Source organism: Sebastes umbrosus, chromosome 21 (assembly GCF_015220745.1).
Source record: "Sebastes umbrosus isolate fSebUmb1 chromosome 21, fSebUmb1.pri, whole genome shotgun sequence".
In the NCBI taxonomy this organism is placed as follows: Eukaryota; Metazoa; Chordata; class Actinopteri; order Perciformes; family Sebastidae; genus Sebastes; species Sebastes umbrosus.
In genome coordinates, this window is record NC_051289.1 from 26,586,304 (window position 1) to 26,601,754 (window position 15,451).

General features: G+C 41.2%; 1 protein-coding gene across 1 annotated transcript in view; it reads left to right on the forward strand.

Annotated features, from left to right (window-relative positions):
• The window catches only part of LOC119480972 (NACHT, LRR and PYD domains-containing protein 12-like), a 28,630-nt gene that overhangs the window by 831 nt on the left and 12,348 nt on the right, over positions 1-15,451 (forward strand). The window contains exons 3-6 of the mRNA XM_037757630.1: positions 3,178-3,294; positions 4,855-4,971; positions 5,903-6,059; positions 12,308-14,202. Of these exons, the coding sequence (XP_037613558.1) occupies positions 3,178-3,294; positions 4,855-4,971; positions 5,903-6,059; positions 12,308-14,202 (2,286 nt within the window). The remainder of the gene's footprint in view (positions 1-3,177; positions 3,295-4,854; positions 4,972-5,902; positions 6,060-12,307; positions 14,203-15,451) is intronic.

Consider the following 15,451-nt stretch of genomic DNA (forward strand, 5'->3'; position numbering starts at 1 on the left):
AATCAGAGAATGGGGGTGTGGTTAATAGTCAGATGTCATTCATCACCATGGCAACCAGATTGCATGGTATTCCAACCTAGTTTAGATGAATTTACTGTTTATTAGACCACAAATGAGACCAGAATTATCTCAACAACACCGACTCTATCTCACTCGCCCTCTTCTTCACCGTCTCCTCCTGGCGAGGCGGGTCTCTGGCTGCTGCTGCTCTAAGGATCTGCACCGCCACACGCCGGCCAAAGAGCACCGGAGGACATATAGACATGTTGCGGAGGTCCGCCATTTGAAATGCAGTTTCGGGACGTTTGGAGATTCACCGTCCACCAGCACCTGCTGCTCTCACCTCAGCTCCAGCCCCGACACCGCACCGGGCTGCACTGAGATTAGATTATTTCTCTAACGGGACACCTCTTGTTTTCTGTTGGGGTGAAAGTTGAGTTTTGCGTCGTTCGGACCTGTTAGAGGCCGGCGAACCTCCAAAACGGCATCCAATAATTAATCTCCAGCAGGAGACGGTAAAGAAGAGAGCAGATGAGAGAGACAGTCAGGGTGTTGTGTTAATTCTGCCGGTGGGATTTGGTGTAATCCACTACGTTGACTGCAGCCGTTCTCAGCACTCAAAAATGCTATTGTGAAAATAAACACACTAAACTAAGGTGGAGGAAAATAAAAAATAAAATGAAACCCTCAGTTAGTTTAATTTTTAGCACAAAATTAAGTTCTTTGACAAAAAAAAATTGGCAAAGAGTGTGGCTAATCAACTTAGTCAGGAAATGACTCAAATAAATATGAAATATTATAGAAATGCCAAAATACACTGGAGGGGGGCTTTAATTTCCGTAATCTTCCTCTTCGTATCTGTGACAGCTGTCAGTCACCCAGAACAGCTGTAATCTAAGAGGACTAATACAAACTTTAAACCACATTATTGACAGTAGCAGTAGTTTGTGTGTTTAGAGCTACTGAAATGTCTTTGTCATCAGAGAATTTATCAAGGATTCATGTGATATGAATAAAATCATCTTGGTGTTCGCAGAGTTCAGTTCAGACAGAGAGCAGAGTCTCCAGTACCCAGCTGTCTGTCTATGAAGAGTGACTGGTCCATGTTGGATCCTCCAGTCTTCAGTAATGAACCTGGACCCTCAGACACAAAGTAAGAGACTGTTTCTACTGTAAGCTGACCTGATGGATGATGATGCATTGAGGATGAAGACTAAATGTTCTGCTAACAGATTTATATTCCTGATGCAGAACTATTAGTGCAGATACTGTTTCAAACTAAGATGGATCTTAATCTGGGTTTTATAGCCACAAACTACTGATTGTATTTCTGTAACAAAACACCAGAGAACCTCCATTTCTGAATTTACACTTCAAGAAAATATTAATAATTCTGCCTGAACGTTGAAGTCGCTGTAAAGATTTACAACTATTCAAAAATCTGGAAGAATGTGCTTCAAATGTTTAATTCATTTTCTCACATTTATCCTCAAAATACTTGTTGGTTTGAGGTTTCCTAAAATCAGCTGTTATGACAGCTTCTTTGAAGTGGGGTTGTACGTATACTCCCGTGTTCTGGGAGGTAAAATTACTGCTTTTGTGAATGGAGTCTGGTGGCTTTGAAGAGAGTGATATAACGGCTTCAGTTCCCCGTTAGAAATGGCGGTCTGACGGCGAGGTAAAGGGCTGTCTGACGGCGAGGTAAAGGGCTGTCTGGCGAGGTAAAGGGCTGTCTGACGGCGAGGTAAAGGGCTGTCTGACGGCAAGGTAAAGGGCTGTCTAATGGCGAGGTAAAGGGCTGTCTGACGGCGAGGTAAAGGGCTGTCTGACGGCGAGGTAAAGGGCTGTCTAATGGCGAGGTAAAGGGCTGTCTGACGGCGAGGTAAAGGGCTGTGTGACGGCAAGGTAAAGGGCTGTCTGACGGCAAGGTAAAGGGCTGTGTGACGGTGAGGTAAAGGGCTGTGTGACGGTGAGGTAAAGGGCTGTGTGACTGTGAGGTAAAGGGCTGTCTGACGGCGAGGTAAAGGGCTGTCTGGCGAGGTAAAGGGCTGTCTGACGGCGAGGTAAAGGGCTGTCTGACGGCGAGGTAAAGGGCTGTCTGACGGCGAGGTAAAGGGCTGTGTGACGGCGAGGTAAAGGGCTGTCTGACGGCAAGGTAAAGGGCTGTGTGACGGTGAGGTAAAGGGCTGTCTGACGGCAAGGTAAAGGGCTGTGTGACGGCAAGGTAAAGGGCTGTCTGATGGCGAAGTAAAGCGGCTGTGGACGATAGCAGCAGCAAAACGTATTTTAGCCACCTAAAAACAAATATCTGTTTAAGTGTATTCTATATTTAGAATATTTTCTCTGCTTTACCTCGCCATCAGACAGCCCTTTCTGACGGAGAACTGAAGCCGTTTCATCACTGTCTTTAAAGCCACCAGACTCCATTCATAAAACCAATCATTTTCCCTCTCAGAACAGGGGAGTAGCTGGTCTACCGCTGCATCCATCGGTTAGTTAGTTTGTGTTATTGTGTGACTTTCTGATCTGAATTAATTTAGCATCCACAGCAGTACATCACTTAGCTTCCTGCCGGTACTCCGGTCTGCTTCTCCAAACTGGGAGCACGCCGGCCGCCATCTAAGTAACTGTGTGTAACGTTAATACACTGACTATAAGGACGTATATACAGTATATCCTGTACATGTAGCAGCGTCATCATGCAGAAACCTACATCAGGTCACCATGTGGGAAAACGTTTTTTAGAAGGGCTTGAAGGGAAAACAGCATTTTGATGCTAAAACATACGTCTGTAGTGTTCAGATTTGAATACATAAGGAACACCACTGGGAAGATACAGAATTACATAAAAACTAAATCATGCCATGCCAATGCCATGATTCTGTTGATTGTGTGCTCATACTGTATATTAAATTTCTACTAAAATGTATTTTCTAACTGAAGTTTAACAAACTTTTCATGACAGAAAGAATTAATTTGTGCATTCTTCCTCTTCGTATCTGTGACAGCTGTCAGTCACCCAGAACAGCTGTAATCTAAGAGGACTAATACAAACTTTAAACCACATTATTGACAGTAGCAGTAGTTTGTGTATGTAGAGCTACTGAAATGTCTTTGTCATCAGAGAATTTATCAAGGATTCATGTGATATGAATAAAATCATCTTGGTGTTTGCAGAGTTCAGTTCAGACAGAGAGCAGAGTCTCCAGTACCCAGCTGTCTGTCTGTGAAGAGTGACGGGTCCATGTTGAATCCTCCAGACTTCAGTAATGAACCTGGACCCTCAGACACAAAGTAAGAGACTGTTTTTACTGTAAGCTGACCTGATGGATGATGATGCATTGAGGATGAAGACTAAATGTTCTGCTAACAGATTTATATTCCTGATGCAGAACTATTAGTGCAGATACTGTTTCAAACTAAGATGGATCTTAGTCTGGGTTTTATAGCCACAAAGTACTGATTGTATTTCTGTAACAAAACACCAGAGAACCTCCATTTCACTATTTACACTTCAAGAAAATATTCATATTTTTGTCCGAACGTTGAAGTCGCTGTAAAGATTTACAACTATTCAAAATCTGAAAGAATGTGCTTCAAATGTTTAATTAATTTTCTCACATTTATCCTCAAAATACTTTGTTGGTTTGACGTTTTCTAAAATCATCTGTTATGACAGCTTTTTGAAGTGGGGTTATATGTATACTCCCGTGTTCTGGGAGGTAAAATTACTGCTTTTGTGAATGGAGTCTGGTGGCTTTGAAGAGAGTGATATAACGGCTTCAGTTCTCCATCAGAAAGGGCTGTCTGACGGCGAGGTAAAGGGCTGTCTGACGGCGAGGTAAAGGGCTGTCTGACGGCGAGGTAAAGGGCTGTCTGAAGGTGAGGTAAAGGTCTGTGTGACAGTGAGGTAAAGGGCTGTCTGACGGCGAGGTAAAGCGGCTGTGGACGGGAGCAGCAGCAAAACGCATTTTTAGCCACCTAAAAACAAATATTTGTTTAAGTGTACTCTATATTTAGAATATTTTCTCCACTTTTCCTCGCCATCAGACAGCCCTTTCTGACGGGAACTGAAGCCGTTTTATCACAGTCTTTAAAGCCACCAGACTCCATTCACAAAAACAGTAATTTTTCTCAAAACAGGGGAGTAGCTGGTCTACCACTGCATCCATCGGTTAGTTAGTTTGTGTTATTGTGTGACTTTCTGATCTGAATTAATTTAGCATCCACAGCAGTACATCGCTTAGCTTCCTGCCGGTACTTCGGTCTGCTTCTCCAAACTGGGAGCATGCCAGCCCCCACCTAAGTAACTGTGTGTAACATTAATACACTGACTATAAGAACGTATATACAGTATATCCTGTACATGTAGCAGCGTTATCATGTAGAAACCTACGTCAGGTCACCATGTGGGAAAACGTTTTTAGAAGGGCTTGAAGGGAAAAATGCATTTTGACGCTAAAACATACGTCCGTAGTGTTCAGATTTGGAAACATAAGGAACACCACTGGGAAGATACAGAATGATATAAAAACTAAATTATGCCATGCCAATGCCATGATTCTGTTGATTGTGTGTTTGTATATTTAATTTCTACTGAAATGTATTTTCTAACTGAAGTTTAACAAACTTTTCATGACAGAAAGAATCATTTTGTGCATTCTTCCTCTTCATATCTGTGACAGCTGTCAGTCACCCAGAACAGCTGTAATCTAAGAGGACTAATACAAACTTTAAACCACATTATTGACAGTAGCAGTAGTTTGTGTGTTTAGAGCTACTGAAATGTCTTTGTCAACAGAGAATTTATCAAGGATTCATGTGATATGAATAAAATCATCTTGGTGTTTGCAGAGTTCAGTTCAGACAGAGCGCAGAGTCTCCAGTACCCAGCTGTCTGTCTATGAAGAGTGACGGGTCCATAGATCATCCTCCAGACTTCAGTAATGAACCTGAACCCTCAGACACAAAGTAAGAGACTGTTTTTACTGTAAGCTGACCTGATGGATGATGATGCATTGAGGATGAAGACTAAATGTTCTGCTGAAAGATTTATATTCCTGATGCAGAACTGTAAGTGCAAGATTTACAACTATTCAAAATCTGAAAGAATGTTCTTCAAATATTTAATTCATTCTCTCACATTTATCCTCAAAATACTTTGTTGGTTTGAAGTTTTCTAAAATCAGCTGTTATGACAGTTTTTTTGAAGTGGGGTTGTACGTATAGTCCTGTGTTCTAGGAGGTAAAATTACTGCTTTTGTGAATGGAGTCTGGTGGCTTTGAAGAAAGCGATATAACAGCTTCAGTTCCCCGTCAGAGAACCTCCATTTCACAATTTATCATCAATTTAAATCATGTTTTCATTCAGATCCACTGCAACAGGAAATAAACGGGGACACATCTGGAATTGTCATGGCACACATTCTGTAGCCTTCACATTCATTTTATGTAGCACCACCTTGTGGCAGTTTGTTGTAACTGTAAAGTGTTTTCTCAGTGGTCAGTTCAGATCATGTGATCAAAGGTTAAAGGTCAACCAGGAAATGCTGTAGTGTGTAAGAATTTCTCCATGCGGTCAGACCGAAGGCTTCTTTCCCTTTTTCCTTTACGTTTGTGCCTTGGAGAGCCTTTGCTTGTAAGTGTTGCTACCTTTTCTGTGTTTTGTGTTAATGTGCATATAAATAATTTGGACTTCATATGTTTGGATTAAAAACAAAGTAATTTGTGATAATTTCATTTGCTAAGGTTAAAAATGCTAAGCTAAGCCAAAATGTAGCTTCTTGTCATAGTGTGTGCATGGAGGCTATTTATAAGCAATGTAAATTCATTTGTGCTGTATTTTGAGAACAGTTTGTAACAAAGCATTGTATATTTGTATTGTTTCAGTTTTACAAAAAAGAAAGAAGAAGAGAAAAGAGGACTCAGTAAAACACTTGAACTTTACTCCTGTCTTCGACTTCTCTGAATCCTTATTGTTAGCTATCTGTCAGTTTTTGCGTAAGTGCAACACGCATCAGGGACAGAATAGGAATGTTTACTTTTACAACTCTGAAATGGTCTAAAGATCTGTGACTATTCAAAATCTGGAAGAATGTGCTTCAAATGTGTAATTCATTTTCTCATATACAGACGTAGGCAAAGTTGTTGGTACCCTTCCGTTAAAGACAGAAAAACCCACAATGGTCACTGAAATAACTTGAAACTGACAAAAGTAATAATAAATAAAAATTCACTGAAAATGAACTAATGAAAATCAGATATTGTTTTTGAATTATGGTTCAGCAGAATCATTTAAAAAAACAAACTAATGAAATTGGCCTGGACAAAAATGATGGTACCCTTAACTTAATATTTTCTTGCACAACCTTTTGAGGCAATCACTGCAATCAAGTGATTTCTGTAACTCTCAATGAGACTTCTGCACCTGTCCACAGGTATTTTGGCCCACTCCTCGTGAGCAAACTGCTCCAGCTGTCTCAGGTTTGAAGGGTGCCTTCTCCAGACTGCATGTTTCAGCTCCTTCCACAGATGTTCAATAGGATTTAGATCAGGGCTCATAGAAGGCCACTTCAGAATAGTCCAATGTTTTGTTCTTAGCCATTCTTGGGTGTTTTTAGCTGTGTTTTGGGTCATTATCCTGTTGGAGGACCCATGACCTGCAACTGAGACCAAGCTTTCTGACACTGGGCAGCACATTTCGCTCCAGAATGCCTTGATAGTCTTGAGATTTCATTGTACCCTGCACAGATTCAAGACACCCTGTGCCAGATGCAGCAAAGCAGCCCCAGAACATAACCGAGCCTCCTCCATGTTTCACATTAGGTACAGTGTTCTTTTCTTTGGATGCTTCATCTCTTCGTCTGTGAACATAGAGCTGATGTGACTTGCCAAAAAGCTCCAGTTTTGTCTCATCTGTCCAAAGGACATTCTCCCAGAAGCTTTGTGGCTTGTCAATATGCATTTTGGCAAATTCCAGTCTCGCTTTTTTATGATTTGGTGTCCTCCTGGGTCGTCTTCCATTAAGTCCACTTTGGCTCAAACAGTGACAGATGGTGCGATCTGACACTGATGTACCTTGACCTTGGAGTTCACCTCTAATCTCTTTGGAAGTTGTTCTGGGCTCTTTGGTTACCATTCGTATTATCTGTCTCTTCGATTTGTCATCAATTTTCCTCTTGCGGCCACGTCCAGGGAGGTTGGCTACAGTCCCATGGACCTTAAACTTCTGAATAATATGTGCAGCTGTAGTCACAGGAACATCAAGCTGCTTGGATATGGTCTTATAGCCTTTACCTTTAACATGAAGGTCTATAATGTTCTTTCTGATCTCCTGAGACAACTCTCTCCTTAGCTTTCTGTGATCCATGTTCAGTGTGGTACACACCATGATACCAAACAGCACAGTGACTACTTTTCACCCTTTAAATAGGCAGACTGACTGATTACAAGTTTGAAGATACCTGTGATGCTATTTACAGGACACACCTTAGTTTAACATGTCCCTATGGTCAAATTATTTTACATCTTTTCTAGGGGTACCATCATTTTTTGTCCAGGTCAGTTTCATTAGTTTGTTTTTTTAAATGATTCTGTTGAACCACAATTCAAAAACAATGTCTGATTTTCATTAGTTCATTTTCAGTAAATTTTTATTTATTATTACTTTTGTCAGTTTCAAGTTATTTCAGTGACCATTGTGGGGTTTTTTTGGGTACCAACAACTTTGCCTATGTCTGTATATACAGACGTAGGCAAAATCGTTGGTACCCTTCCGTTAAAGAAAGAAAAACCAACAATGGTCACTGAAATAACTTGAAACTGACAAAAGTAATAATAAATAAAAATTCACTGAAAATTAACTAATGAAAATCAGATATTGTTTTTGAATTATGGTTCAGCAGAATCATTTAAAAAAACAAACTAATGAAACTGGCCTGGACAAAAATGATGGTACCCTTAACTTAATATTTTGTTGCACAACCTTTTGAGGCAATCACTGCAATCAAGTGATTTCTGTAACTCTCAATGAGACTTCTGCACCTGTCGACAGGTATGTTGGCCCACTCCTCGTGAGCAAACTGCTCCAGCTGTCTCAGGTTTGAAGGGTGCCTTCTCCTGACTGCATGTTTCAGCTCCTTCCACAGATGTTCAATAGGATTTAGATCAGGGCTCATAGAAGGCCACTTCAGAATAGTCCAATGTTTTGTTCTTAGCCATTCTTGGGTGTTTTTAGCTGTGTGTTTTGGGTCATTATCCTGTTTGAGGACCCATGACCTGCAACTGAGACCAAGCTTTCTGACACTGGGCAGCACATTTCGCTCCAGAATGCCTTGATAGTCTTGAGATTTCATTGCACCCTGCACAGATTCAAGACACCCTGTGCCAGATGCAACAAAGCAGCCCCATAACATAACCGAGCCTCCTCCATGTTTCACATTAGGTACAGTGTTCTTTTCTTTGGATGCTTCATTTTTGCGTCTGTGAACATAGAGCTGATGTGACTTGCCAAAAAGCTCCAGTTTTGTTTCATCTGTCCAAAGGACATTCTCCCAGAAGCTTTGTGGCTTGTCAATATGCATTTTGGAAAATTCCAGTCTCGCTTTTTTATGATTTGGTGTCCTCCTCGGTTGTCTTCCATTAAGTCCACTTTGGCTCAAACAGCGACGGATGGTGCGATCTGACACTGATGTACCTTGACCTTGGAGTTCACCTCTAATCTCTTTGGAAGTTGTTCTGGGCTCTTTGGTTACCATTCGTATTATCCGTCTCTTCAATATGTCATCAATTTTCCTCTTGCGGCCACGTCCAGGGAGGTTGGCTACAGTCCCATGGACCTTAAACTTCTGAATAATATGTGCAGCTGTAGTCACAGGAACATCAAGCTGCTTGGAGATGGTCTTATAGCCTTTACCTTTAACATGAAGGTCTATAATGTTCTTTCTGATCTCCTGAGACAACTCTCTCCTTAGCTTTCTGTGGTCCATGTTCAGTGTGGTACACACCATGATACCAAACAGCACAGTGACTACTTTTCACCCTTTAAATAGGCAGACTGACTGATTACAAGTTTGAAGATACCTGTGATGCTATTTACAGAACACACCTTAGTTTAACATGTCCCTATGGTCAAATTATTTTACATCTTTTCTAGGGGTACCATCATTTTTTGTCCAGGTCAGTTTCATTAGTTTGTTTTTTTAAATGATTCTGTTGAACCACAATTCAAAAACAATGTCTGATCTTCATTAGTTCATTTTCAATAGATTTTTATTTATTATTACTTTTGTCAGTTTCAAGTTATTTCAGTGACCATTGTGGGTTTTTCTCTCTTTAACGGAAGGGTACCAACAACTTTGCCTACGTCTGTATTTAGTGGGTTTGACTCCTCCTAGAATCAGCTGTTATGACCTACTGGGTGTCATCCTGAATCAGTGCACATCATAATTGTGCAACGTGATGAAAAAGCATGTGTAGAAAATATTTGCTCATCTTGATTATATGTGTTGACGGTTTGAGTTTTTTCTTTCACTACATATGTCAAATATGGTGAAGGTAAACTCTGCTCAAATGTCCATTTTCTAATGATCCAGATCTTTCAGTTGAAAGCTTTGGATCATTATTATGTGGAGCTTTGAGCTTAGATTCTCTGCATCACATATTGTTTCTGAAGGTCAAGAACAAACATCTCTGGTGTAAAATGATCTGCTGACAAAACAAAGTGCATGAAATGGTCAAATGTCGATTTGTACCACTTCTGTTTCTTAGAATATTTGAATTCATGCCTTCATTTGATAGTTGACAGTAGAAAGTGGCAGAAAACAGATTGACATTAAAAAGAGGAAGATCAAGGACACCAGTGTTACATGCTGTGTGTCTTATACTGCTGATCTACCTCAATATTTAGACCACTTCTAACCTCAGTTCAGTCACCTCAGTGGTGATATGAATGGAGTATAGAATTTCAACAATATTTGCAATATAAATAAACATGCTGTCACTTTCTTCATTTATTTTATATGTTAACAATAAACACATAAAACAGGGAAACTATGTCAGACCTCTCTGACTTCTTTCGTCTTCCAGTAGTTATAATTTATGCAAGTGTTGTCCATTAAAAAGCTACCATATTGGTAGCTAGCCAGTTGGCTAGTTAGTAAAATAACGTTAGCTATAACTAATTCCATAAATGCTTTACTTGGCTTTTGTTGACCACGTATAGCGCAGATGGGATTAGTCCGAGATACCTCAATGGTGTGTTCATCACTGTGGAAATTACAAGCTAGCTGCTGCCCAAATCCTGTCATGATCTCTCCGTTCAAATGGACAACACCTGCATAAACTATAACTACTGGAAGACTAAAGAAGTCAGAGAGGTCTGACACAGTTTCCCTGTTTTATAATTTTTTATTGTTAACACATAAAATAGATTCAGAAAGTAACAGCATGTTTATTTATATTGCAAATGTTGAAATTCTATACTCCATTCATATCACCACTGACAGGCAGTCACTGTTTACCGTGATGACGCTGCCACCTTGTGGTTTACCAGGGTGTCCTCTCAATATGTGCGTACATGTGCAAGTTGCAAAATTTTTATATAGTTATTTAGTTTATATAGTTATTTAGCCTCCAAAATGATATTAATGTTTTAAAAATGGCCGTTGTTCCTCTTTAATAAACAAACTTCAGTCAGATCACTAAATGTTCAATAAGACAGTCAGACAGGAAAAGCAGCTAATTCTTGTTTATTAGAGCAGAATAGTTAAAATAAAGGAACATTTTCATCACAGACTGAATGCTGAATTTAAACAGAAAAGTAACAACACTTTAGCTCTTCTCTGTGACCATCTGAGCTCCTAGACATTATCTGCCAAGTCTTGATATTCTTCACCAACAATCAACAAATGATTTTAGTAATCAAGTAATGTCTCCACAGAGAGAAGACGGAGGAGCTGATGTCCAGATCCAGAACAAGACCTGGACCTCAGACAGCCAGTCAGACCAGCACTGTACAAAGTAAGACTGTAGATCGTTCTGATGATGTCTTCATGTCTGGAAACAGGACCGTTAAGATCTTCTCCATCATACATATCTGCTCTGCATCACTTGTCCTGTGTTCTCCTTTGAGAGAAAATCTGAACCCAAAAGAAATAATTATATATTTTTATGTTTTGTTGTTATGACAGCACTCCGTCTTTGCATTAACAATCATAATGAAGTTTGTTTTCCATCTGCATAGATGAAGATGGAGAACTATTAAACTGTGTGTGAAGCAACAACATCACTGTTCTATCACAGACAGACAGTCACACTGACTAACAGCCAGACAGCAGCCTGAGACACAACAAGAGCCACATACTTTGAACAACAGCCCACATTAGCTTTCCTGCTAAAGTCTCCTTCTCTAACTTACAAACAGACGTCTGGTCCTGCAGAGCGACACATTGAACAAGCGAACAAACAAACACCCACTGAGGAAAGCTGTACTGCTAACATCAGTTTTCAGGCTACAGTAGAGTGATAATTAGCTCGTCAGTTGCATCACATTAAACATCTTAAAAAGTGTTATGACATAATATCTAATATCAACATTGGTTAGTTGAGATGTTTAACAGGGTCCTGTCACTTCAGTTCCTCTGCTAACAAAACACTGTCTGCACTCAGCTGGTAAGTTTCAGATTTCAGCTCATCTGTTTACTTTGTCTTTTGCTGTTTTCTGTTCTGCGTTGTGCCAAATCATGAATACATGCACTTCTACTGCAGGACAAACTGAGCTGAGCTGTAGTCACATCAGAGGTTCATTTATTTACTGCTGAAAACTCAACATCTCCTTCTGCTTCACATAATAGTCCTCCACCAGCGGGGGGCTTTTATTTTGAAGCAGCTATAGGAAACACAGTGTATTGGTCAACGAGATTCACGGTTATTTGTTAGAGGTGCTATTCAGTAAATACAGGTCTACAGAACAAGACATGAAGATATCCTGCATTATTTGATGAGTTTTAAATATTACAGGGAGGTAGGAACAACCACAGTGAGCTGTTTAGATGAAGAGCTGCTGGCGAGCAGCTGAGGCTCCGCCTCCTCTGCTGTCAATCAAACATGTACACCAAAACAAAGTCAGAGGCTGAGAGGAAATGAGCATTTCTGATGTTTCTCTTTACAAATAAAAACTATTAACAATAAATGTAAAAATCACATTGACGTTAGTTTTGACTTCAAGAAGGGATGATGACTTTATAACCTTTACTTCTTTATATGTTATATTAATTATTTTCATATTGGCAATGAAAGAAATATGTTTCTGTGTTTGTCTCACACTTGTCTCTCTCTTTCAGCAGATAGTGGTCCGCAGGAGGTTTTATATGAACATAAGATCAGTCTGAGGAGGAGATGTGAACGTGTGACTGAAGGAACTGATAAAACAGAAAGTGGAACCCTCCTCAGCAGGATCTACACTGAGCTCTACATCACAGAGGGACAGAGTGAAGAGGTTAATACCCAACATGAGGTGAGGCAGCTTGAGACAGCCTCCAAGAAGAAGACCCTCCATGACACCCCAATCAAGTGCCAGGATATCTTTAAAGCTTTACCTGACCAACAGGGACACATCAGAGTTGTTTTGACGAACGGCGTCGCTGGCGTTGGAAAAACTTTCTCAGTGCAGAAGTTCACTCTGGACTGGGCAGAGGGCTTGGAAAACCAAGATGTCAGTCTGGTGATTCTGCTTTCGTTCAGGGAGCTGAACTTGATCAGAGATGAGCAGTACAATCTTCTCAGGCTGCTCCATGTTTTCCATCCAACATTACAGAAGATCACAGCAGAGAAGCTTGCTATCTGTAAAGTTCTGTTCATCTTTGACGGCCTGGATGAAAGCAGACTTTCACTGGATTTCAAGAACAATGAGGTTGTGTCTGATGTCACCCAGAAGTCATCAGTCAACGTGCTGTTGACAAACCTCATCCAGGGGAATCTGCTTCCCTCAGCTCTTGTCTGGATAACTTCCCGACCTGCAGCAGCCAATCAGATCCCTCCTGCATGTGTTGACAGGGTAACAGAAGTACGAGGCTTCACTGACGCCCAGAAGGAGGAGTACTTCAGGAATAGAGTCAGTGATGAAGAGCTTTCCAGCAGAATCATCTCACACATCAAGACATCCAGGAGCTTCCACATCATGTGTCTAATCCCAGTCTTCTGCTGGATCACTGCTACAGTTCTGGACCACATGTTGACTACAGACCAGAGAGGAGAGCTGCCAAAGACTCTGACTGACATGTACTCACACTTCCTGTTGGTTCAGACAAAGAGGAAGAAGCAGAAGTATGGTGAGGAACGTGAGACAAGTCCACAGAAGCTGACGAAGGCTGACAGGAAAGTTCTTCTGAAGCTGGGGAGGCTGGCGTTTGAACAGCTGGAGAAAGGAAACATCATGTTCTACCAAGAAGACCTGGAGCGGTGTGGTCTTGATGTCACAGAGGCCTCGGTGTACTCAGGAGTTTGTACAGAGATCTTCAAAAGAGAGTGTGTGATCTTCAAGAAAACAGTCTACTGCTTTGTTCACCTGAGCATTCAGGAGTTTCTGGCTGCAGTCTACATGTTCCACTGTTACACAAACAGCAACACAGAGGTACTGGAGGCCTTCCTGGGAGAAGACTACAAGCACAGAGAGTCAGACCCAGTGTCTTCTTTCAAGAACATCTTTAAGCATTTTGGAAGCAATGCTAGTCGTGGCCCATCTCTGGATGTCTTCCTGATGGGAGCCATGGAGAAATCCCTTGAAAGTAAAAATGGCCACCTGGACCTGTTTGTTCGCTTCCTTCATGGCCTCTCTCTGGAGTCCAACCAGAAGCTCTTAGGAGGTCTGCTGGGTCGGACAGACAACAGTCCAGAAATCAACCAGAGAATCATCAACAACCTGAAGGAGATGAACAGAGATAAAACCTCTCCTGAAAGAAGCATCAACATCTTCCACTGTCTGACAGAGATGAACGACCACTCGGTACATCAGGAGATCCAAGAGTTCCTGAAGTCAGAAAACAGGTCGGAGAAGAAACTCTCAGAGATCCACTGCTCAGCTCTGGCCTACATGCTGCAGATGTCAGAGGAGGTTCTGGATGAGTTGGACCTTAATAAGTACAAAACAACAGACCAGGGACGACTGAGACTGATTCCAGCTGTGAGGAACTGCAGAAAAGCTCAGTAAGTCCAGATGTGATTAACTTTATAGATCAGTGTAGATTAGTAGTTTAGTTCTTGAAATATACACACTATAAATTATTCTTAAGTGTTCCACGTGATTATTACATAAATATGTCAGTGATATTTTGTCACAGATGTTCTTGAGCTGTTTCAAATGTTAAGGTAAAAAATGTTTCAGTAGGTTGTGTTTCTAGCTGTCAAGTTAATGAACACTTATTCTATTTATTTCTAATATTTGTTACATTTTACAGTTTTTTCTTATTTATGTTTTTGGGTGATGTGAACCTGATAGAACAAATAAAAAAAACAAAAGATCAGCTGGCTGGTGGAGCGCTGGGTCCAACCGGTGTAACGGCAGCAACAGAACGTTTGCTGATCTGGCGGGGAGTCGGGGCGGTCCTGGGATCAGAGCCCTTGTGTTGGGGTTTGCACTGGCTGAATTTGAGCCAACTGCTAACTGGGGGTACGTCTCCTGGAGCTGCCGCACACTATACTCCCGGTGAAACAGCCTCCCGGCGGCGAGGAGGACGAGGCGGGGGTGTGAGTTGTTTTCTCGTTTCTGCTTCTTCTAATTTAATCCAGAGAGTGCAGTGTCCGTTCAGAGCATGTCTGTTCAGAACGGGCCGAATGCTTGCAGCTTTCTCGGGAACTGCTCATACAAACAACTTCACACTCGAAATTGTGCTTCCTTGGGTCCTGAGCAATATACCTGCCATGACAAAGTTGCATCACGGCTACTCACGGTTAGGAACACCGGTGAAATAAACTCTGTTTCACAGGAAGAAACAGACCCCGGTAGCTGTTACTCACAGTCAGAAACATCGGTGAAATACACGTAGCGGAGGTGATTTTCAATTGGGTATATTAGTTGCTTGCTTTGACATAACCAATGCGGTTGTAAAGTAAAGCATGGATTTAATTATCGGAGGTATTTCCCTGGAGGTAACGTTATTAGTGTTATTTCTTACTATCAAGTCTGACACCGGGGAAATACAGTCCTACTCACAGGGGATAACACACACAGATCACAGCTCACTCACAATCACACCGGTAAAATACAATAGAAGAGTTTGGTTGTAAAGTGAACTGCAGTCAATAAGCTGCCCCGCCCCAGCTGCTGCACAGAGCACTGGTCGCTCATTTATTCAAAGTTTAATAATACTGAACGTGTCGGGCGTCCAAATTGCACCAAATTTGAGAATGCACGTCCTTGGGTCCCCAGCAATACACCCACCAAGTGTGAAGTTGA